This window comes from Ambystoma mexicanum, chromosome 1p (genome assembly GCF_040938575.1).
Source record: "Ambystoma mexicanum isolate Mex_15411 chromosome 1p, UKY_AmexF1_1, whole genome shotgun sequence".
NCBI lineage: Eukaryota > Metazoa > Chordata > Amphibia > Caudata > Ambystomatidae > Ambystoma > Ambystoma mexicanum.
The window spans coordinates 749,558,449-749,580,951 of record NC_090921.1 but is presented as its reverse complement, the minus strand read 5'-3'; the positions used below and the strand labels follow the sequence as shown (position 1 = coordinate 749,580,951).

The 22,503-nt window shown below is 46.0% G+C and overlaps 1 protein-coding gene across 3 annotated transcripts in view; it reads right to left on the bottom strand.

The window, feature by feature from the left end:
* The window catches only part of CGN (cingulin), a 2,193,661-nt gene that overhangs the window by 448,441 nt on the left and 1,722,717 nt on the right, over positions 1 to 22,503 (bottom strand). For all 3 annotated transcript variants that reach the window (XM_069650469.1, XM_069650484.1, XM_069650476.1), the window contains exon 16: positions 18,365 to 18,454. In XM_069650469.1, coding sequence (XP_069506570.1) covers positions 18,365 to 18,454 — 90 coding nt within the window. The remainder of the gene's footprint in view (positions 1 to 18,364; positions 18,455 to 22,503) is intronic.

Below are 22,503 nucleotides of genomic sequence, written 5' to 3'. Positions count from 1 at the left end.
TGCCTTGTCGCGCCTCGAAACACTTATGTATAGGCGCGTTACAAATGCCATATCATCATATCAATTCCAGTGCAGTCTTGGATTGTTTGTACTTCTTTGGTGTTTCCCCCGCCTTACCCTACTCTGCCCGTTTGTCATGATTTACTTTGTATCCTTTACTGTATTTCAAATCTCACATTGAAAAAAATAAAATCACAAAATTCTCTAAATGAAAGCTTTTATCTCTGCTTCTGACTTTTGGGCACTTGCCAAAGTCCTTGTCCTCGTTCGGTTGGATGAGAGCTATGATGTTCTATATGGTCTTCCAACTTAACTGCTAGTTCATCTTAATGGTTCCAATCAAAATGATGGTAGGACAGTGTCGGGCTCACATGAGTATGATTTTATCATCATCTTTTCTGCCCAACTGCACTTGTGCTCTTTCGGACACAGCTTATTAACTGCTGCCTGAAATTCAAGAAAAATAAATGAAGGGGACAGCAACGTGGCCAGGTGGCAGAGCATAAAGACATGCTCCCTGTGAGCTCAGGCAAGAAGTGGCTCATAACCTCTCCAAACATGAACAGAAATGGTGAATATATAGCCTTAAGCATATCCCGCTCCCCGAAATTTCCAGAGCTCCAGGGAACAGTCAGCCCATTGGAGAGACTTGCAGAGAGCAGCAGTGGAGACTGGGAGGCGCCAATGACAGTATTAAGTCAAAAGGTAGTTTTATATTAATCGATTAAAAAAAAGATTGATTTAAAAAGAGCGGTCTTTCTAAATTGAACGGTCATGCCCCTGCTGCACACAAGTGTGTGCGGGGGTGGACAGGCAGGAAGCGTGAGCGGGCGGGTGAAGAAAGGCGCATCCCAGGAGGTGCTTGTTTTGTGTGTGTATCTGTGTACCTATGTGTGTGGAGCGAGTGTTCGTTTGGCTGGGAAGGGGGTGGTGGGTGGGGCAATGTGTGGTTCGGGGGGGTTAATCCCCCCGATTAACAAGACAAATGCTGGAGAGGGTGGAGGCGGGGAAGGGATCACCTTGCGGGAGGGTGGAGTATGTGATATTTCGGCATTTTAAAGCCAACACAAAAACAGACGAAAAAGAAATGTCTTTTTTGTGTTAGGTCTTTAAAATGTGGAAATATCATATAGAACCCCAAAGACATGCCCTTCATGAAGCAGGATGGCAACGCTCCTGATGCAGAGTTCGACAGCCTAGGAAGTGGAGATCCAAATCAGACACCAGTGTGCCGGTACATGAGGGTACGGAATGCCCCTGGGGATCCCAACGATAAGCCCTGCCAGCCGCTCGTAATAGGAAGGAGATACATATGCCTCCCGCCGATCCCATATGGAATAATGAGTTTTGTGGGTCAACAAGATAGTGGGTTGCAGCGGATACAGAAGCTTCCCCGGATTGTTGCCCATTTCAGACGAACATTGTGAAATAGCATGGGTTACCGCCAAAATGTTTTTAACTACAGGGGACAGCTCGCAGATATTTGGGAAGAGGAATTAGGGGTTTGTTTTGTTGCAAGTTTAATATTTTGTATTTTTTATTTCTAAGCTTCACCAAGTTATTAGAACATTGGGAAACAACTCTGAACGGATTATTGAAAGAACAGAGTCAAGATGCTGCCAACAGACCACTTGCACGCAAATGGTGAATCTGCCTTTGCACTGATGATCCTGAATGTTCAGGGGTTTAACGTACCCATTAAGCATAGATTGATTATCTTGAGGTTACCAGCGATGCATGCAGCCATTGAATTCCTGCAATAACCCACTTGCTTAATGTGGATGAAAAAAAGATTAATGAACAAATCATTTGCTGGCAATTATTTTAACAATGTTACTCACTGTAGTGACTACCTTTCTCCTAGTCCATAGTCCCCTTTCCTCCATACTTGTGGGACATTTCGTCCTTTGGGAAGGGACCGGAGCACTTTTGTCAAAAAGCATCAAAAATTTAATTTTTGTCCTTTTATTTTTACGCAGGGTACCGCATGTGGTCGTAACCCTGACCTCCTGAGCTCCGCCCAGCGCATCACCCTTCAGTCCTTTTCTATCGCCAGGTCTGAGACCATTTAAGCAATAATAGAGGAAACGGCAGGCAGGCGTATGGAGGAAAGGGGACTATGGATTAGGAGTAAGGAAGTCAATACGGTGAGTAACTTTGTTATACTCCTACGTCCTGTCCCCTTTCCTCCATACTTGTGGGAGATTCCCAAGCAAACTCCATAGGTAGTACGGGTGGATGGAGAACCCCTTCATAGGAATAAGTGCTTAAGAACAATGTAGCATCAGCCTTGGAGCTCAGGTAAAGCTGATGGGGAGACCCGCAGATGGGGAGACCCACAGAGTCGCCTTGGCGATGGACTACCAATGAACATACTTTGGAAGGCAACAGCAGTCGCTTTGCCATAGAGTAGATGAGCATGGATACTCTTCAGTGATGAAGGCCTTGAATGCTTTAGGCTACTGAAAAAACAAGAGGCCATCCAGCGGGGAATAGTTGCTTTGGAAGCTGGTTTCCCCTTCAGGTCTCTGAATGTGAGAGAGAGTTGAGGAGCTTCTGAGCTTACTCGTTCTATCGAGGTAAAACTTCAGGGCTCGCCTGACGTGCAAGTTGGGTAAAACGCTCTCAGCATCAGATGCCAGTTCAGGAAAGAAGACAGGCTTGTTCAAATGAAAATCGGCAACCACCTTAGGCAGGAAGGAAGGATGAGAGCGAAGCACAACCTTATCCCTGTGGAAAGTGAGGGACGGATGTTTCACAGAAAGAGCTAGAAGCTCACTTACTCGCCTTGCCGATGTTATTGCGATCAGAAGGCATCCTTCCAAAAAAGGTACTTAAGATCGATAGTGGCTTGTAGCATAACATCCCAGCGGGAAGAGATGAACAGACCCCCAAAATGCCCTTTGATGACTGGATTAGTTAATGAAAAGTAACAGCTGTCCGTGGACAGATAGGCCGCATTAGCAGATAAATAAGTTCTGCATAACAGAACATGGATGCCATAAACGGCCAGATGAGACACAAAAGATAGAACAGTGCCGATTGAAACTTGCCTGGGATTGAGCTGTTTAGCTAAACACCAATGGCAAACCCAGAGTCATTTGCTCCTGTACTGACCCCTCGTAAAGGGCTTCCTGGCCAGTTGGATATGTGCACACCGTCCTCGGATAGATCCAACTGTGTTAACGATCTGAACTCAGGCCCCAGGCCACCAAGCTGAAGGATTGTGGGGAGGGGTGCCACATCTGGTGAATGCTCTAGTGAAGCAGGTCGGGAATCTGCAGCAATCTGACCGGGGTAGTACTGACAGATGCCGTAGTTCCGAAAACCAGAATCTCATTGGCCACCAAGGAGCCTTGAACAGAAGAGTGCAGGTCAATGTGCTACTGGGCTTACAGAGTGACCTATGGACCGTTTCTGGTTTGAAGAAGTTGCAAAGAGGTCAACCTCTGGAGTGTCCCATTGATGGAAAATGTTGGAGAGGACAATACTGTTCCATGTCCCACTCGTAACAGATGCCGACTGAGTGAATCTGCGATCAAATTGAGGTGACCCGGGATGAGTACAGCCTTGATCCAAACAATATGCTGGATGGCCCAGCCCAAATTTGTATGACAAGATCCACAAGGAGAGGAGGCTCGGTGCCGCCGTGCTTGTTGAAGTCAAACATCACAACCTAATTGTCTGTGCGAACATGAAGGTTGGGCTGCCATTTTCACACACCTGGGGCGAACTGCGTCACAGGAGGAAGTGAGGCAATAGTCTCCTCAGGGGAGTCATGGGCCTTGCGTGCCATCTTAGCCTTGAAACAAGGAACTTCGACAGAACCAGTATTGGCAGATCTAGGGTGTTTACTCGACACTTTAGGGGCTGCCCCAGAATTAGCCTCTATTGGAGGATCCTCAGCAGAGCTGGTAATGGAAGGCCTGTGGTGCGCGACCGCCTTCTTTTGCCCCCTCAACAAAACTGGTATCACCATGGCCGTGCACGTGGGAAGGCTTAGGGACATACCTTACAGCAAAGACACCCGATGAGGGACCCTCAATTCTGTTGGTGTCCGATTTAGCCCCAAGAAGGGGAACCTCAGTTTTAACGCCGGACCATATAGCCACCTCTAGAGGAGCCTCGAGCCAAGACTCAGAACAGTTGGCTCCAGATGGAAAAGCCTCAGGGCGAACCCTGGTATACAGAGCCAGAGCACAACTGAGCTCAACCTTAGCCCCAAATGGGGAACCTCAGAAGAAGATCCGGTATTGGCAGACCCACTACAGGGGTCCTCAGAGGAGTCTCGGTGCGTCTCTCAGAGTTGAGACCAAAAAGAGAGTACTTGAATAACTGTTCTGCTCCCGCAGAGAACCGCCGATATTTCAGATGCGGGCTCCACGTCATTTTACGCATCATGGAGGACCACCACACTAAGCCAGTCGCCGTTCTGAAGGGAAGACTTTATTTGGCAGGGTGTGATCAACCTGAATTTCTCTTGGAAAGATCGAAGATAGTGCGCAGCCCAGCCTCGTTGGGTTTGAGCACTGTGAAAAAGACTGGCGTAATAACCCGCTCTCTGAGGGGCACAAATTGCACAGCTCTGAGGAATAGAAGATTGTGTACCTCTGCTCTGAGGGTGGGGTAGGAGGAAAAGGCAAGCGAAAAATGCACCTGAGCGATGGACAACCTGCACCGATCTTCGGTGATGGTCTGCCACCCTTCCAGATGAGACGTGATCAGTCCTCCCACCGGAGTCTCGCGCGACTCACAAAAAATAACTTTTTGGTGATTTATCAGCAAGGAGACTACCTCTCCCCTAATGAGGAGGTAGATGGTGGAGAGGAAAAACCAACCACCTTGCCGCCGCCGCTTTAGGCGGGGCCACCAACCAAAGCTTCAGATCAGCGCGCATGGCGACCCTGAAACCCCCTGAATCCGGAGAAGGACCGAGTCTGGAACCCTGACCTCTGTATATAAGGGGACTTAGCTGAAGCTTTCGCCAGGACTGATAAATGGGTTTCTGTTGTCCATATGGCGTGGAAAAGCTGCTCAGCCCCAAAAAAAATGCTTCCAGCACCAGATGTCAAGAAAAAGATGATGCAAGGGAGGTATCCAAAATTGCCGCCGTGGGCCAAGGAGGTTGGGCCGTCATTTTGTCAACGCCTGAGGAGAACTGCGTCATCGGAGAAAATGAGGCAACTGTCTCCTCAGGGGAGTCAGGGGACTTAAGTAACACTTTAGCCTTGAAACAAGGATCCTCGGCCGAGCCAGTGCTGGCAGATCTAGGGTGTTTAGTGGACATCCTAGGAACAGTTCGAGGATTAGCCTCCAGTGGAGGAACCTCGTCAGAGCCGGTACTGGACGGCATGTTGCTTGACCGTCTTCTTTGCCCCCTCGACAGACTCAGTACCACCACGACCCTGAGCGTGGGGCGGTTGAGGAATGTATCCTACCGACAGGACCCCTAGAGGATCCCTCGACTCTGTTGGTACTGTATTGAGAGGAACCTTGGGTTTTAACCCAGGACATATAGCTCCCTCAGGAGGGGCCTCGAGCCGTGGCTCGGTGTGACAAGCACCAGAAACAGAGACCTCAGGGTGTACCCCGGTATCAGTGTGGAAAGCTCCAGAAATGGAGACCTCAGGGCGAACCTCGGTATCCAGAGCCACAGACGAACTGGGCTAAACCTTAGCACCCAAATGGTGAACCTCAGAACCACGTTCTGTTTTGGCAGGTCCTCTGAGGGACCCTCGGAGAACACTCCGGTGCGCCTATTAGGCCCTTGGGGCACCTCAGGAGAATCCCTGGTAACAGAGCTACACAAGCCTCTCCGGTCATGGAATTCTCTCACCAAGCGGGGTTGCTCATAGCTGTCATCATCCGCTTGAGGCTCATCCAACGAGGCGGGAACAGAAACTGGTCCCCCATGCCTACCGCCTCAGGTTTTAAAATATTGCCCCGGTCCAGCGGTGACTTCTCTATAGGAGACATCGGGGCAGAGGAGAAAGGGATGGAGGAGCTCCAGAAGGAAGCAGTGGAGGGAATGGCACCACCGGAACCTGAATCGGAACAGCCGGGCCCGGGAGTGGAACAGTAGTGAATAGACGCTTGAAATACATCCTCATAGGGTCAGGGTGCATGAGCATCTGAAACCTCCCAAAAAAACGTATCCTCAGCCGAGGGATTATGTGTTGGGAGAGGAAGAAGTCGCTCGTAAGGGGCCTACCCTCACGAACGCAAGGAGGATGGTTCCCAGGAGGGTCAACCACCGGCCGGGTCCACATAGATTAGTGGAGCAGAGCATGACAGCATGAGGCAGCGGAGCCTGCGCATGCCAATCAAAAGAAGGGCGGAAAAGATTTTGTTGTCCACGTGGCGAGAAAAAGGCTACTCAGCCCCAAAAAGAATGCCCCCAGCACCAGACATTGTGAAACGTAGGTGTAAGAGAGGTATCCGCCTTGAGTGGGAACTTGATATAGAAAGGGTACAGACTTTAGCATCCACAAGAGGAACCTCAGGTTTCAACCTGGTACGTAAAGCTCCCTTAATAGGGGTCTCGAGCCGGGAGTCGGTACAGAAAACTCCAGAAGAGGAGACCTCAGGGTGTGCCCTGGTATCAGCGGGGAGTGCTCTAGATATGGATAAATCAGGGCGAACCCTGGTATCCGCCCACCCACCCAGCCGAACAGAGCTTAATCTTAGCACTGTGAAGGTGAACCTCGGAACAATGTCCGGTTCTGGCAGGTCTGTCAGTACCCTCGGAGGAGTCTCTGGTACGCCTGTTAGGCCCTTGGGGCACCTTATGGGAAAACCCTGGTGACAGAGCTACTAGAGCCCCTGCCGGCCGTAGAGGACCCCGGGTAGGAGTCCCCCGGCTGGGGTGCCCAGAAAAGTAAAGAACTCACCGGGCGATTCTTCTCGTCGATGAAAAGCTGCAAATGCGGTGGAGGAACGCGCTGGAACACGACCTCCCACTGAGGAAGACGACGCTGGAGTGCCCGAATGGAGAGGGAGTCGCAGTAAAGGCACGAGTCCCAACAATGTTCCAGGCCTAGACACTCCAGACAAACAGGATGAGGATCCGCCCATGCGAAACGACACTCGAACGAAGAACAGCAAGCGAATCCCAGAAGCTCCAGCATAGACGGAGGACTGGCAATCGAGGAACCGGAGCAAGAAGGAAGGACAACGAGAGCCAAAAAGAAAAACTCAGAGCAATGCAAGTGCGTCCAGTCTCGACCGCGCAGAGAAAAGGACTGAAGGGCGATGCGCGGGGCGGTGCTCAGATGGGCAGGGTTTCGGCCACGTGCGGTACCCCGCATAAAAGAAGCACAAACATTTAATTTTTGATGCTTTTTGACAAAAGTGCTCCGGTCCCGTCCCGAAGGACGAAATGTCCCACAAGTATGGAGGAAAGGGGATAGGACGTAGGAGTACAAGGCTAATGGCACTAAAATGAAAGGAGTTGCCATCCTAATATCTAGAGCACTCCCTTTTGCAGTGTTGATGTGCTGAGAGACCGAGGGGAGGTGCCTGCTGATTAAAAATTGGCTAAGAACCCAAAAGCTATCAGTTCACACGCTGAATGAAGGGCAAGACATCTTCTTTAGAAACTTGATTCCGATCTAAGTTTTTTGCTGAATGCGATATAATCATAGCGTAGTGTTTAACTGCATAATGGACCCTGCAATGGCCAAGACCATATCTAATTCTAATCATGACATAAGAAACCTCCATGTTATTGCAAAAATACTGATAGAATCATATTTCTTTCATCAAAGGGAAAAGGACTACACATTCTATTCAGCAATACACACAGTTCTCAAGACTGGATATGCTCCCAATCTAGCACTTTAATTCCCAAGTGTGCAAATCAATATCGGTCCAAGTTTATTATCGGACCATGCCCCAGTGCTATTGCATGTGGATTGGTGAGACTCACTGTCGGCCAAAAGATATCCATGGTACTTAAATGATTATATATTTTGCAACGTGACTAAGAAAAGGCACAAAGTAAACCTTACTTTGCAGAGAACAAGACAGTAGTTAAATCAGCACACAATCGGGGATGCAGGTAACGCCCTTTTGAGAGGGGCCATGTCATGATGCCTGCCCCCAGACATCTGAAGCAGACCTGTCAACACAAAATCCTGGCACCCATGGGGACCTATAAGGTCCCAAAAGATTGCCTAAGGGCTTCCTGGACTCAGTCTTGGCGCCATTGGCGCCAGGCTCATATGGTCTTTTTCAGGCAAGTCAAATTACCAAGTGGTAAAGCCAGGTATAGCCCACCATGAGGCTGCTTGAAGGGACTACTTTATTAAAGGGACTATTTCATTGGGTGTGGTACTGGGACTACTTTACCTGGGAACTACTTTTTGGAGGCTATTTAAACCAGGCCTGGAGAACAGAACACGCATTGCATTATTCTGCACTCCTGCAGCGTAACGCTCACCGTGCCTGCAGCTCCAGTCCAGTCTTCAGCCACGCCCGATCTGTCTACTCGATCTGCAAAGGAAGAGAAAAGAACAGGTCATAGCAAGAACCTTACCTGGATTCACCCCCGCAAGCATTCGGGAGTTTGTACCTGCAAGGGAAGGAACACCAATGACCGCGCTATTCAAGGAAACATTTCAAGAACAATTAGCATAGCGCAGCGAAATACTCACTGATGCTCCGTTCATCCAGGCGATCCAGCGAGGCACTCTAGAGTAATCACTGCCCGGAACAGCCACATCTGTGAAAGACAAAAAAGACAATTGGTGAGTGACTTCTTGCTATTATCCGGTGCTGCAAGATAATTACCCGAAGCTATATTCGTTTGCGGTCTTGCTAAACTCCCTCACACAAGCTTCGTTTCTGAAAGTGGCGAACCTGCAGACAAGAAAGAGAGCAACAGGTGAAAAGAGTGAATGAACAATACTGCATTTTAAGACGTTATTCTTTCTTCGTAATACTGAAACTTACCTTGGCATTTACATCGCTCTCTCTGAGAAAGAGACACCTGTCTGTGGCAATTCTGCAAAAAGGGAAAAACACTATGAAGACAATAGTGCAAAAGTGAACTAAAGACAATCAGAATTTAACAGCAAGACTTAAGACTTACCTCGGAGTCCTTATTGTCAGGAACTCAGCCACGGGATCCCTGAAGCTAACTGAGTACCCAAGTTTCAACGCACCCCTGCATGCAGACGCAGGATGGAGAGCTCATCCTTCTTAACTATCAGGTGAGACGCAGTAAGGAGAACATAAGGAGGGTACAGAAGCAGAAGCAGTACTTAGATCTTCTCCTATTGGTTAGCTAATTTACCATTGTCCTATTCTAGCAAAATCCTCCTTCGTGCCAGACAGACAACTCAGAGGGCAGGTGCAGTCGCTTGTCACTTCACTACGAGTCACGCTGGTGGAGACCGCTGCAGTCTAGTTTCTTTCGGCGCCCCTGTGGAATCCAGGTGAGCCTAACAGGCCATTAATAGTCAGACCGCAGTCTTTATCACAACCAAAGACACCCAATGAAAGCTAATAGAAGAACAAGTTACTTACCAACTATAACGTTCTTTCGATTGGATGTTCCTCCCACGTATTCCCCATCTTATGATAATTCGTATCCCAGCTATGCTGCTCCGGAAAGAAATTTCACCAGAGGGTGCAGTGTTCGAGGCCGCGGAGTCGTAGTCCCTCGAGGGCCACAGTCGAGCGTCAACGTCATCCGCTGTATGAAGGGCTCGAGCACCGTCCGTTACCTCAGTTCTGTTTTTACGGTGTTCATGGTCGCATCAGCTGATCAGGTCCAGTCTAGCTCTTAAGGAAACTAGAGTGCAACAGGTGTAAACTGTACGTAGGGGTAGGTTGGGAGGGTCGATGAGGAATACGTGGGAGGAACATCCAATCGAAAGAACGTTACAGTTGGTAAGTTACTTGTTCTTCAAATGGATTGTGTCCTCCCACGTATTCCTCATCTTATGATAGACTCCCATAGCAGTGGTAAATTTGGAGGTGGGAGTACTAGGAATTTTAGTCATGGACTGAATGAATGACAGCTTTTGCAAATAGTCCTCCTTGATATAAAGTGGAATCCAAGCAATAGTGCTTCACAAAGGTGTGCATTGACGACCAGGTGGCCGCAGCGCAAATATCCCGCACTGGGACACCCCTCTGAAGAGCCGTGGAAGTTGCCATACCTCTAGTTGAATGAGCTCTTAATCCATCTGGAGGATCTTTTCCAGCCAATTTATAGCATTCAGAGATTGCTAGAATTATCCATCTGGATAGGGTTTGTTTAGACACTCCAAGTCCCAATTTGTGTCCAGTATACCCAACAAATAGTTGGTCACATTGTCTAAGATTTGCCAGTCTGGAAATGTAGAAGCTGAGAGCCCTTTTTTGGTCCAGTCTATGCAATCTTTCCTCTTCCTTACCAGCGTGAGGAGGAGGATTAAAAGAATGTAAGGTAATTTTTTGTGACATATGAAAATCAGAAACTATTTTAGGCAAGAAAGATGGTTTGACTTTTAGAATAACCTTGTCCTTATGGAAAATGGTGTGAGGAGGCTTACTAGACAGTGCCTGCAACTCACCCTGCGGGCTGATGTTATAGCCACCAACAGAATTGTTTTAAGAGTGAGAAGTCTTAATGGGCAAGAATGTAAAGGTTCGAAAGGGGCACACGAGAAATTTTAAGACTAGATTCAAATCCCAGATGGGCACCTAAAAAGGTGTCGGAGGGTATGCATTTGTCAGCCCTTTCAAGAATTGAATGACTAAAGGCATTTTAAAATAGGACACCTCTTCCGAGGAGCGCTTAAAGATAGATAGCGCTGCCAAATATCCTTTCATAGTACAAACTTGGAGCCCCAAATTGGCTAAGTCTAAGAGAAAAGAAAGTACTGTTGGAGTATTACAAAGCAATGTATCCACATTCTTATCCCTGCACCAGTTACTGAACTTGTTCCAACGACACCGTTACAGGGATTTTGTTGCTGGCCTTCTGGCCGAAAGCAAGATCTCCATTACGTCATCCGGGAGGTCCCAATCCTTATATCTTAGCCTCTCAGAAACCATGAGTGAAGGCGGAGTGTCTTGAACTCTAGATGAAGAACCCGACCTTCCTCTTGCGAGAGAAGATCCTCTCTTTGTGGAAGACGTATTGGAGGGCAGATGGACATGTCCAGAAGGTCCGGGTACCACGTCCTCCTGGCCCAATCCAGGGCAATTAGGATCATGGGTTTTCCTGAACTTTCTCAACCTCTTGATTATTTGAGGAATCAGGGGGACAGGAGGAAACGCATAAAGGAGTGGAAATAGCCAGTCCACTACAAACGCGTGCCCTAGAGCGCCTCTTGGGGGAAATTCCCTTGAGCAGTACAGCTCGCACTTCCGGTTGGCACTGGTCACGAACAGATCCATTTGAAGGGTTCCCCAAAGGGTGAAGATCTCTTGAAGGACTTCCTGAGCTAGTTCCTATTCGTGGGAGACTGTGCTCTGCCTGCTCAGAGCGTCCGCCGCCGTGTTCAGCTCTCCGGCTAGGTGAACTGCTGATGGAGAGATTCCTTCTTGCATTGCCCAGAACCAGAGCTGGGAGTGATCCTACGCCTCCTCTTTTGGTGAGGTAGTACATGGCCACTGTGTTGTCTGTCATTATCAGGACATTCTTTTCCTGTACAGAGGGCAGAAAAGCCCTGTGCGCTAGTCTGATTGCCCTCAGCTCCAAAAGGTTGATGTGTAGTTTGGACTCTGATGGAGACCAACGACCGCTGATTGTCAGATCGTTGGTGTGGGCTCCCCACCATGTGAGTGAGGCGTCCGTCACTACCATTATCTCCGGTCATGGTTGCCAAAACGGTTCCCCCTTGAGGATATTCTCCTTGCAAGCCCACCATAGGAGATCTTGAGTCACTTTGGTCGAGACTTGCAGAAGATCTGACATCTCCCCCGAAAACTGGGCCCATTGAGTCCTGAGGGCCCATTGAAGGGATCTCATCCTCAATCTGGCCTCTGGCACCAGAAAAATGCAGGACGCCATGAGGCCTAGCAACCTTAGAAAGTCGAATGCCAGTAGATGTTGGGCATTTTGAAACTTCATTACCATCTGCAGAATGTGGTGAGCTCTCTCCTCGGGAGGCAAGGCTTTCCCTGAGGAAGTGTCCAGGATTGCTCCGATGAATTGGAGTTTTTGGCTTGGAATCATTTGTGACTTCTTGTAATTGAGGGAGAAGCCCAGACTGCATAAGAAGTGGCAGGTCAAGGCAGTTTGTTCCTGGGCTCGTTCAGGTGAACTCGCCCTGATTAGCCAATCGTCCAGATAAGGGTAGACGTGAATCCCCCTTCTGCTGCTTGCTGCCACACCCACCATCAGTTTGATGAAAACCCTCTGGCGTAGGTCAGCCCAAATGGTAGAACCCGAAACTGATAATGAGAACCACCAATTGCGAACCTCAGGTACTTTCTTTGCTTGAGATGGATTGGCACATGAAAGTAAGCATCCTAAGGATCCAAAGAAACCAGCCAATCCTGAAGCTGAAGAGTCTGAAGGATTTGAGAAAGGGTCATCATCTTGAACTTGTCCTTCCTGAGGAACTTGTTCAAATTTATTAAGACCAAGATGGGTCTCAATCCTCCATCCTTCTTGGGGATGAGAAAATAAGGGGAGTACCAACCCTTGTTCCTCTCCGCTACAGGTACATGTTCTATTGCACCTTTCTCTAGCAGGGTTAAAATCTCCTGCACAAGGAGCGGGTCAGGAATTTTTACAGAGTTGGCTCTCGATGCATGATCTTGAGGTCTTTGATGAAAAGGAAGACAGTAACCATGGGTCACTATCTCTAGTGCCCAGGCATCTTTGTAATGCCCCGCCATTCGTCCAGATACTGAGTGATTCTGCCTCCCTCTGGGGTCTTGTGGGTGAAGACCTCAAAGTGGCTTTGCAGCGGCTGCAGCAGTGGCTGAAGAGGTAGTAGCCGCTGCTGTGGCTGATCTAGAACCTCTCCCTTTTCGACCACGAAAGGGTTTTCTCCGTTGGCCTCTGTCTGGCCTGCCCCCTCCCTTTTCCAAAAGAGTAGAAGCGAAAGGGAGGACTCTTCCAAGAAGATGAGCCTGCGTAAGAGTGTTGATGAGGCTGTCTTATAGCGGCGCTCTCATCCACCTTGCTATCAAACAACCTCAAGCCGTCAAAGGGCACATTAAGTAATCTAGATTGCACATCAGGTGCAAAGCCAGATTTCCTTAGCCATGCAAACCTGCGTAGGACAGTGCTAGATGCCATGGACTTGATTACACTATCAGCAGTGTCCAGACCTGACTGAAGGCATTCCTCCATAGCCTCTTTACCATCTTTAACTATAGCCAGGAAACCATCCCGTTCCTCATCTTCCGGGATTCGTTCAGTCACTGATGACATGCAGTCCCACAGGGTATATGTAAATCTTGCTAATGTGCAAGTAACGTTAGTCGATTTAAGAGCTATGCTGCCCGAAGAAAAGACTTTCTGGGCCCAAGCATCAACTTTTTTATCATCCCTGTCTGGTGGTATTGATGAATAAGCCGATTGCCTAGTGGAGGTTGCAGCTTGAACCACTAGACTTTCAGGGGAGGGATGGTTGGATAAATATTCTGGATCTGATAAAGATGGTCTATATTTTGGAACAAGTTTCTTGTTTACAGCCGACATAGATTCAGGAGTATTCCAATTTACCATCACCCTTTTTTTCAGTGCTTTATGGAATGGAAAAACAAGATCTTTTAAGGGACCTTCACTCAAGATGTCCGTCATGTCATCCTGGTCGAAATCTGGGGAAGCTGCCTTCCAATCCATAAAATCAATGGCCCTTCCGATAACATTCCTATAACTAGGATCAGCATGATCTGTAGGGTCTGGCCTTTCAAAATCCACTTCAGGTGAAGTATCTAAACCACTGGCATTTTGGAGACAGTCAAAGATCTGTTATTTTAGAATTTGGGTCCACTAGCTCTTCAGGGACCTCTCTGGCTCCAAATCCAGCTCCATCTGAAGTGACATCCTCTTGAGAGGAGTGTTCCTCAAAAATGGATGACATGGATCTAAAAAACTCCTGTCTACATTGAGGACGGAAAAACCTTTTCAGGTAAAGAAGGTGGAATTGACCTATGTATGGACAATGGCGTTGACTTGGTCTTGGAATCAAAGAAGGCCTCTATAAAGGCGTTGAAGGCGTCGATAAAGAAGACGCTGGCTTCGACGATGTCAAAGGAGGCTTTGATGCGGTCGGAGAAGGCTTCGATACAGCCAAAGGTGTCAACGTCATTTTCGTCAGCGGTTTCGACGCTATGGTCGTCGACTGCGTTGAGTCGAGTTTTGGCTTAGACTTCGACGTCGATGTCGATTCCGCTAACACCGATTTATGCACCAGTGGTTTTCACTTAGTATGAGGTGTCGGGGAACTTTCCCGCAAAGACACACTCGACTCCTTTTCAACGCTCGCGTGTTTAGATTTTGATTTTCCTCTGTCATCTTTAGAGCGAGTAGAGGCATGATCACCACGCAGCAACTTTGTGGGGGTCTGTGCTGCTTTCTCGAATATTTTAGCATCGAAGCCCTGAAGGCCTCCCATTTTTTCGGGGGAATCGTGCTTTGATGGGTAAGTTACTCTCCTCCCAGAAGAGGATGAGGAGGAAGAAGACCTGTGACACCGCTTTTTTGACTTTTTAGTCGAAGACGAGGAAGATTTCCCTGAGTGACTCTTTGATCTCGACCTTCTCGACTCATGATGAGATTTTCGACTGGATTCATCCAAATCCTTTTGTCTTTTAGAAGACTTATAAGTTTCCTCCCCCACCGCCAGCTTACCTCTACGTTCCCTAAGAGCCTTATTCGACATGGCCTGACAGGGACTGCACTCGTCAACCCGATGGTCTGGGCTGAGGCACCAGAGGCAATTCCAATGGGGGTTGGTTATCGACATTTTCCTACCACACTTCTGACATTATTTTAACCCTGTCTTGGGTGTGGTTGGAGTAGATGATGAGGACATCGTCAAGGAACAATCTGATGCGCCGTTCGTAACACGAAGCAGTTGTGTCGGAAAAACGGAACTGAGGTAACTGCTGCTGCTCGAGCCCTTTATACAGCGGATGATGTTGACGCTCGACAGTGGCCCTCGGGGGACTACGACTCCGCGGTCTCGAACACAGCACAATTATCATAAGATAAGGAATACGTGGAAGGACACAATCCATTCGAAGTGGTGGTTTGCTTATGAAAACAGAATATAAGCATAGAGGCTCCCTGAACTGCCATGGATTTTCCCCCCAGTGCTAAGGCCTTTTTGGTGATTTCAGTATTTCACCATAAAAAGCCTTCTAACATTTTCTCCTTCATTAACCCCTTAAGTGCCAAGGACGAGCTATCTCATCCTTGGCACTGGGGAGGTAATCCCAAGGACGAAATACCTCGTCCATGGCACTTTAAGGGTTAAGAAAGCTGAAATTAGTGAGAAACCAACTGGAAGCAAGTATGGCAGAGAAATCTTCCCAATCTTTACTTTATACTAAACAGCATTACTATTCCAAGTGAAAAATAGCCAACAAACTACTGGTGGCAGAACTACTGAAAATGTCTAACCAGAATGACATCCCTAGTCTAATAGACTAAAAGGGGTCCGAAATTGCCTCAGACAAATGGAAACTGACCACAATGGAAAAATGTTCCCAAGATATTACAGCTGAGCTTCCAGATCTCTGAAGAAATTCATGAAGCTCTGAAGTGTCCAATAACATACACGTGAAGAGGTAGACCAGACAACCCAATCCCTATGGAACCCTGAAGATTGTGGCCCAGACTGGTTTTCAAATCTATTTTTATAACACATGTTATCAAATAATTTAATTCTTTCTTACAGTTGGGAGCTGTATCGAAATCCAAGCAATAATGCAATATTTGTCCCTGTGCCCAGGAAAGATCTGGAGAAAAGTACCTTTTATAAGCACGTTGCGCTGCTTAGTGTGGATACTAAAACACATAGAAAAATAAAAGCCACCAGACTCATGGTGGCTCTGCCGATTAAACGAGATCAGACCATATTGATAGTCGATTGGTGAGCCCAAGACAATAACGGCATGTCCACAGAAATGTGCACGCTTCGAAAAACTCTCATTTGAAGTGAACAAAGCGTTCAACAGGATAAATTGGTAATACGTGTTAAACATCATTAAAAAGTCTTCAGTTTTGCCGCAATTTGGTGAAACCCATAATGAGCACTTTAAAATGCCCAAGACTAGAGTAATGGATAATGGCTTATGTACAAACCAGACATCTTGAGAGGGATAGCAGGCAAAGATGACCTATGTCCCCTCATTCATGTTAGCCATGTAAACTTTAGCCCAAAGAATCCAGAATGAGACAGAAATAAATGGCTAAAGTATAACACCCACCACCACACAATTGCACGATACACAGACCCTCTCTTCCTGAGCTTGTGTCTATCCTACAAGAGTTTGGCGACATCCCGGGCTTACGCATGAATAACGATAAGTCAGTAGTATTTAATATCTCAGAAGCCCCTGAGACGATGTCCACTTTGAAAAATAGATTTCAATTTAAGTGAAGGCAATTAATTAATTGGGGGTAAACATAACACTGAAGTGTATCATTATGTGGGTCAAATCTACCAGAGCTAGGGAAGTCATCCAGAAGGAAATCCGAGAAATATCTTGGACAGGCCTTATCTATGTGGTTAATATGACCCTGCTACCAAGGTTGTTATATGTTTTTCAGGCTCTCTGTATACTTCTACCGAATGGTAAACTTGCAAAATTAAAATAATATATTTTCGCATTCATCCTGCCTCGCAAGATCCCAACAATACCACAGAAAAGCCTAAAGAGGGCAAGCCTGACAGGAGGTTTAAGGTGGTCCAGCCAATACTTTAGAGCCTCACAAATAGCTCCCATGTTAGAGTGCCAGATGCCATGAAGAGCTCCAAAATAAAAGGAAATCAAAACAAGCAAGCTTGGACACTCCGCCCCATCTCTTTCCCATCCTTTTGAAGAAAGCAAGAAAACTAAATTGTGGGCTACTTTCCTCAATTTTATATTCGCTAAACTATAAGGCTGGTTAAGGGACGTCTGTATGGGACTGGCCCTCTCTCACCAATCACGCAGAATCCAGACTTGGCACCAGGGTTACACAAAGACGCATATATGAGATGGGAAAAGAAAGGACCCTTAACACTAGGTGACCTGTATAGTGGAGGAGTCCCAACATAGATCAAATGCAAACAGAAATATGCTTTGCTAGAGACCAGGAACATCAGGTAGATGTGCAATTGAGACGCTGGTCATCTAATAAAGTGATTAGAACAGAGGGGGAAAGAATGCCCATAGGCCTAGAATTCACAATGCAGGAAGACACGAGATTCAAGAAAATTGCTAGATGTTATAGACTCCTAGATGAAGCAGAGTCAAATGAGAGATTTCCCAAAGTGTCCAGATGGGAGCAAGAACTGGAAGAATCTCCGAGTCATGGAAGCACATTTGGCACAGGGCCCAAAAAATCTCAAAATGTACCTTAATAAAAGAAGGGGTGTGTGTATATATAAGATAGATTTCCATTAGTACATGCACCAGAGACTACACAAGATGTATCTGCACAGATTAGAATTATGCTGGCAGGTTTGTGGTCAACGGGGCGACATAGGCCATGTGTGGTGTAGATGCCCAATAAACCACATACATTGCCGCCAACTGTGTTCCACCCCAATAGTAATAACCTTAGGTGATTTGGCTGATGGAACTTGCCCCTTTCATGTGGAGCTGATCTCTTGATTGATTGTAGCACAAATCACCCTAGCACAATTTTGGAAAGATACAGGGGGCCCCATAGTAGCTTATTGGGGGGGGGGATTAAAACCTGGGAAATATTAGCCATAGAAAGGATTTCGGCATTACTAGCAAGTACAATACCCATATTGTGTCATCAGTTTGTTATAATTTTCTCTCCCTTAAATCATGTTTGAACTTGTTTCAGTAAGTTTAAATGTGTTTACAATTGTATTTTTATGTTGTTTCTTTCTGTTGCTGCTTTTGTTTGATTGTGTATTTCTGCAAAGTGTCTAAATGCATTTATTTATTTTATTTTGGTATGTATATAAACCATTCACATCCATAACAAAGCGATTACCATATTCATCCAAAAAAACACAAATACCAAGTGTCTAAATACATCTTGAGGTAGTGGATGCTAAATTAAGTTGCTTGAATAAACGATCATTGCAATCATCAGTAGTAAACAGCTTATGAGAATGGCAACACTGTTTCGGGTCCTAGAGGCTTTTGCCGACACTGGGGGTACACAAAGCATTTTTCAATTTCAGTACTGTTCTGTATTATGGGATGATAGAGTCATTACCTGGTCTCTGCTTCTGTTGATTCTGTCAGTTAAAAGCTCCACTGTGTTCTTCTCTTCATCCAGTTCTACCTCCAGACGTTTGACTTTGTCCTACACACAGAGAAGAGCAATAACATTCTTTACATGCAATTACCCGAAAGTAACCAAAAATGTAATTACAATATTTTAGCCTTTCCTTCCATCATTAGGGGAAAACAGCTTAATACATGTAGGAAGTGAAGTGTTGTGGCAAGTGGCACCCTCGTTTGAAGAGAATATGAAGTAATCCCCTCTCCCATGCCTGGTAACAGTTTAGGGCTCATGGTGCCCAAAAACGTAATTTGACGGTGGGGAGCAGGTACATTTACACTAAAACGTAAGCGACTCTCTATGTCAAATTTTCATCATTAGAACTGTGGGGTGCAAATGTAAAAGGCAAAAGGTGACATACAAGCAATGCGCCGCCTTTAGCCATTCACATTTGCACTCCACAGTGCAAAGTGAGTAAACACTGCCTGGCATGCTGGAATGCCAGGCAACGTTTGCTTTTGTTTGTGAGCGCTGCTGCCCATGCTGGAATGTCAAGTGGCACTCACAAAGGAAATGAAACCCTTCCTGACATGTTCGCTTGTCAGGTAGAGTTCAATTATAATTGTACACGCTCCCAGACATTTCTGCATGGCAGAAAGCGTGTACAATGGATCCCTATGAGGTCCGCCTACTTTATGCTGGTGCATAAAAGAGGAGGACCTCATAGGGATCGCCAGCATTTGCGGCGGCTTGAAAATGCATGCTGGCACAGATGCTGCAGCATTTGTATGGCGGAGAGAAAGGGAGCAGTGGAAACGCAAGTTACGTTCCACCCCTCCTCTGCAATACAAATGATTGAAAATGGGGGGGGGGCGGGTAACGTTAATGAAGGCTTAAAAGCCTTCGCTTTCCATGGACGTTACGCCGCCATGGAACATGAGCCCCTTTATGATTAAATACATGCAGTATGTGTGCCAGCATACAATGACAACGGCACATTGGTTATCAGCAGTACAAGCCACCACACACTTAAATCACAACTTTTCCCTCAGCAGCTTCTGGAGGGTGTACTTTTATGCTTAGCTGATAATAACGCTTTGCCCATTACCTCCTTGTACATTTCCAACTTTCGTCAAATTCTACCACTTTGTAGCCAGACAGACTTGTGGCTTGACAGTTTCAAAAGTGGAAAGCCTATGAGGCATGGTGTGTCCTTCCAGCACTTGTCTGGACAATACCACAGTAGTGTAGGTAGAGCATGCCTTAAATCAGCCGAAACCTAAAGCCCCTGACTATTGACAATTGATCTATTAAGGGAGAAGCGGGGAAACGCGGGTTCCTTGTCGGACTAAGTTCTTTAATGATCTGAGTATAACAAACAAGTTACCCAGAAGTTGGCAGATTGGTCTTGCTTTTAGATAAATATGTTAATCTCAGGAGAACCCTGTTCACGCTGCATTTATTGATTTCCAGACATGTTTTGACTCGCTACCGAGGCACCATTTATGGGCAAAATCAGGAACTTTGTGTGTCCCAATACCACCGATCCAAGCAATGTCTCAATTATATTTTGATATTTTTGGTGTAGTTCGTTGGGGCCCTGCAGGTGCCTATTGCTAGTCCATTTAACATCACAAAAGGAGTTAGACAGGGATGTGTGATGGCCCACTTGTTATTCTGGTTATTTATAAAAGATATTGCAGTTTGCATATATAGAGAATCAGATGTTCCTTTATTGGGTGGGAAAAAAGGGGCATCCTTCTATATGCAGATGATGTGGTACTGGTATCCAAGACGCGTGTAGGCCTCCAAAATAAAAAAAATAAAAAATGAACCACATTCTTGGCAATATGTAAATAAAAAGAACGAAAAATAAATATATCCAGATAAAAAACGATAGTTTTTACCCTGAATAAAGGGCACACACTTTTTCTTTTTTTTTTTAGGAGATATTAAATTAGAACAGCTAGTGGGTTATGGCCTACGAGGGCAGAACTCAATCGGATGGATTGATCATATAGCGAAAAGTGTGACCATTTTAGCCAGGAGGGGAAAGGTTGTCATTACTTAGGCAGTCATTATGGAGGTTAATAGAAGGCAGGCCATCCTGGCTGCAATTTTTGGAGCAATAATCTGGGGGAACACAGACTCTGGAAGTCTGGTTATACTTAAACGACTCTTGAATTTCCCCCATTGTTCCCATTCGAATGGAACTGGGCTGGAAATGTAGTGATTACCTAATAGAAAAGAAACCCCTGCTCTAGGGGTTAAAATTATGGAATACTCATGAACTCTCGGTTTACCGTGATGGCCTATGATCTGTTAGACCAGCAAAGGGTTACTGGTCTCCCATGGTTTTCATTCATCAAATAAATTTCAATAAAAGTTAATTTACCACTTATGTGGAGTAACGCTGCTAAAGTGGGCCGTGATTATAAAACTATAGTGAGAAATGCCTATGATCTGTGGCATTTTAGAGAAATATGCAGGCAATATGCTGATAAAAATGAGTGGCACAATTTTTACAGATTAAATGCAACTTCTCCTTGGAAATGCATTTGGATATCCCCTGTCAGAAAAATGTGAAGACGTTCATGGTCAAAATTGGATTTGGAATATTGCCTGTGCAGTGCAACAATGAATTACTCGTTTGAATGTAGGACAGTCGGACAAGTGTGAAAAGTTTAGTATTGAAGTTGAGGCTGTCCAGCACTTCTTATGCATTTGGCTTTTATATAACAACCCAAGAAGGTTCTACTGAAGTACGCTTTTCATCGACGAGAAAGTAAGGACTATTAAAGAAGCATATATGTCGCTGAAAACTACTACGATGGAAAGTTCTCATTTGCAATTAGGAAATACTTTGGGGCTGCCTGTTCGATACGAATGCCATTTTAGACAACTGTATGAACCTCAATGATTGTTTAAAGTCTGTTTTGTGTTTTGAATGTGTACACATTTTCTTTTTTTTTGTGTGCATATGCTCCTATATGGACTTTAAAATTGTCTAAAAGCAAAGCGTTTTCTTTGATTAATGTATGGAATTTAATGATTGTTTCTATTGCTGTATGTAATTTTGTATGGCTCTTGCTGAAATAAATTATTTTGATAATAGTACAGTTGCACCCCTTTAATGCAGGATGCCTGTCATATCTTTCATTGTGTGCAGTCTATGCCTAATGACACACAGTGTATCTTTCATCTCTATTCTTTTGTAAATGAGTACGATGTGCGCGCAATGGCATTCACAGTTCTATTATTGAATGTTTCTTGCGTTCACGCATTAGCAGTTACTCTTCCGTTGGTTCACCACCAGCACGGACAGTTGTTGGGGTCTTAACTATTCTATAAACTTGTGACACTTTGTCGGGTTTCCGGACAATGCATAAGCTTGAAATTACGATACATGTGGGTGACAGTTTGTAGCGCCGGGAGATACTAGCCTGGTGTGCCAGAACTGTCATATGATTTCCCACAGAAGGCCTTGCAAATTATTAAAAATCCCACTAGACCTGCAGGGCGAGTTCCTTAGTTTACATACTCGAGAGAAATGCACTAGCACCAAGGTGACTGGTGACAAAATATTTATCAGTGCTTTTTGTAAAATGGTGCATCTCGCCACAAGCACACTTTATATATGGTGCAATGCTGCCAAGCATGCACACTGAACTTGGATTTGCCAGTTTCTGCAAACAAAAGGTGTATGCAGAAAATGCAAAATAAGTTTCTAACATCCCCATACTCGCCAGCAAAGTCAAGTGTCCTGAAAATGGTGCTCGCCCTTCATAAAAACAACTCACCAATGCTAGTGGCTAGTAGAATTTGCAAGCCCTGCACAGGTTGAGGTGGGAGCAGCACATTTAATGAGGAAGCAAGGAGACGAACAACGCATAAACTATATATTGCGCTTTAGTGGCTGACAGTTCGGAGCGCCGGGGGACACGAGTCTGGTATGCCTCAAGCTGTCAATTGGCTCCCCTCATCATACATTTGTACCCGTGTCACTTCTATACAAAACACCATTTCACACTGGAGTAGGTACATAGGTGAGGCAATGTGTGCAGTAAAGTGTGCTGAAAGCTGAAGAGTGGGTACCTACACTGGCCAATGGCATTTGGAGGCGAGAGCGA